At 35.0% G+C, this 1503-nt stretch overlaps 1 protein-coding gene across 1 annotated transcript; it reads right to left on the bottom strand.

Annotated features, from left to right (window-relative positions):
* Positions 1–468: 468 nt before the first annotated feature.
* On the bottom strand, positions 469–1277 carry LOC21383827 (glycine-rich RNA-binding protein 8). The gene is made up of 2 exons (XM_010114865.2): positions 957–1277; positions 469–758 (listed from the first exon to the last, which is right to left on the bottom strand). Exons 1-2 carry the CDS (start codon positions 1245–1247, stop codon positions 690–692), a joined length of 360 nt encoding a protein of 119 aa, XP_010113167.2. The 5' UTR covers positions 1248–1277; the 3' UTR covers positions 469–689.
* Positions 1278–1503: the final 226 nt, after the last annotated feature.

Raw genomic sequence — 1503 nt, 5'->3', positions numbered from 1 at the left:
TTCTTGAGCTCATGCGTTGCCTTTTATGAGATCGTTAGTCATTGTAAGGGCTTTAAAACGTATGATGCTCTGAACTGTTTCAAGTTCGTTTCTTTGTTTGTTTTGAAGGTACGAGTTAATTTGGAGGGTATTAGAGGTATACTATTCCGTTTTAAGTGAGGCCTTGGATGCTTGTAAGATTAATGGCTTACGAGTATTGCTACAAAACATTCTCGAATTTTGGGTGTGACGACCCAATCAATCGTAAATATAGTCATGATTATAAAATAAATAAAGGGAATTTTTAGGGTAAAGACTAAGGATTGTTCTTTTTAATTACAGGGAGCAACTGTTATTTTAATTATTAGATTAAGATTTTAACGGTCTAATCTAATCTGTAAGTGTCACATTAAAAGTTTACTGCGCGCGACGTAAACTGTTACAATTATAAATTTAACTGTTAAGTACTCAATCCAATGATTAAAATAACAATACCATTTACACGTGAAAAAAAGAAGGAAGTTTTACGGCACAAACTCTCATCTAGTAAACAAGAAGATGATAAATGTAAACTATATCCTCATTTAAGTAACCAAATTCAAATTACAAAATTGCCAATTGGGACAAGAATGGTGGTATTTTTACCCATTAAGCTCTACTTCAGGCTTCATAACAAATAACAATACTCCAATAGCAGCAGGTGGCTAATCTTATAACTTAGATGAAGTTTCATTCTTTTCCGTACCATCTCTTACTACCATTATCCGACCACAAAACTCCTGCAATTGGAATTAAAAATAGGTTACCGTGAGTAACAAAAATAACACAACAAAAAGAGATTTAAATTGAGGAATTTCTACCATATAAGTGACACTCCTGTGACTATTAACTGTAAGTGCATGAGTAAATCGTATAGTTATGGTCAATAACCGTATTATAATAGATATGGAGAGAAATTCTTTTATATATGGACTTACCTTTCCATTCAAGGATTTTGCAGAGTCACGTTCAGCAGCGGAAGCAAAGGAGAGAAAACCATAAGTTCTGGTTTTTCCGGCTTTCCGATCATGTACAACTCTAGCACTAGTCACATGCCCAAATTGGCTAAACTGGTCTCTCAACTCTTGAGGTTGGACAGTCCACGCAAGGTTGCCAACGTAGAGCTTATGAGGGCTTTCGTATATCAAATTCTTCACCGGAGGTGAAGTCATTGCCGCCGAATTACTCCTCCTTTTCGGATTCATTTGAATCGAAAATTTGACCCTCATTTCTCTCCCACCAACGTCCTTTCGAAAAAAATAAAATAAAATAAAATAAAATAAAAACGTAGTTTCAAGTCATGTAGTTTACGAAAACGATTACCCTACAAACTGGAATTAGCTAAATAACCATTTTCATTTCTACATTGGGCAACCCACTAAGTCCCGCAGCAGTCATGCTGGATGTTCCAAAATCATTTTGTAAACTAATAGTATGTTCTCAAGAAATGAATTACCCAAAAGTCTTGGCTTTCAACCATCTGAT

Source organism: Morus notabilis, unplaced genomic scaffold, assembly GCF_000414095.1.
Source record: "Morus notabilis unplaced genomic scaffold, ASM41409v2 C11429855, whole genome shotgun sequence".
NCBI classification, from domain to species: Eukaryota; Viridiplantae; Streptophyta; class Magnoliopsida; order Rosales; family Moraceae; genus Morus; species Morus notabilis.
This window is presented reverse-complemented; position numbering and strand designations above follow the sequence as displayed.

Coding starts and splice junctions, on each gene's coding strand:
- LOC21383827 (XM_010114865.2), bottom strand. CDS start 1,247: ATGAGGGTCAAATTTTCGATTCAAATGAATCCGAAAAGGAGGAGTAAT. Junction 759..956: donor CAAAATCCTTGAATGGAAAG/GTAAGTCCATAT, acceptor TTCCAATTGCAG/GAGTTTTGTGGTCGGATAAT.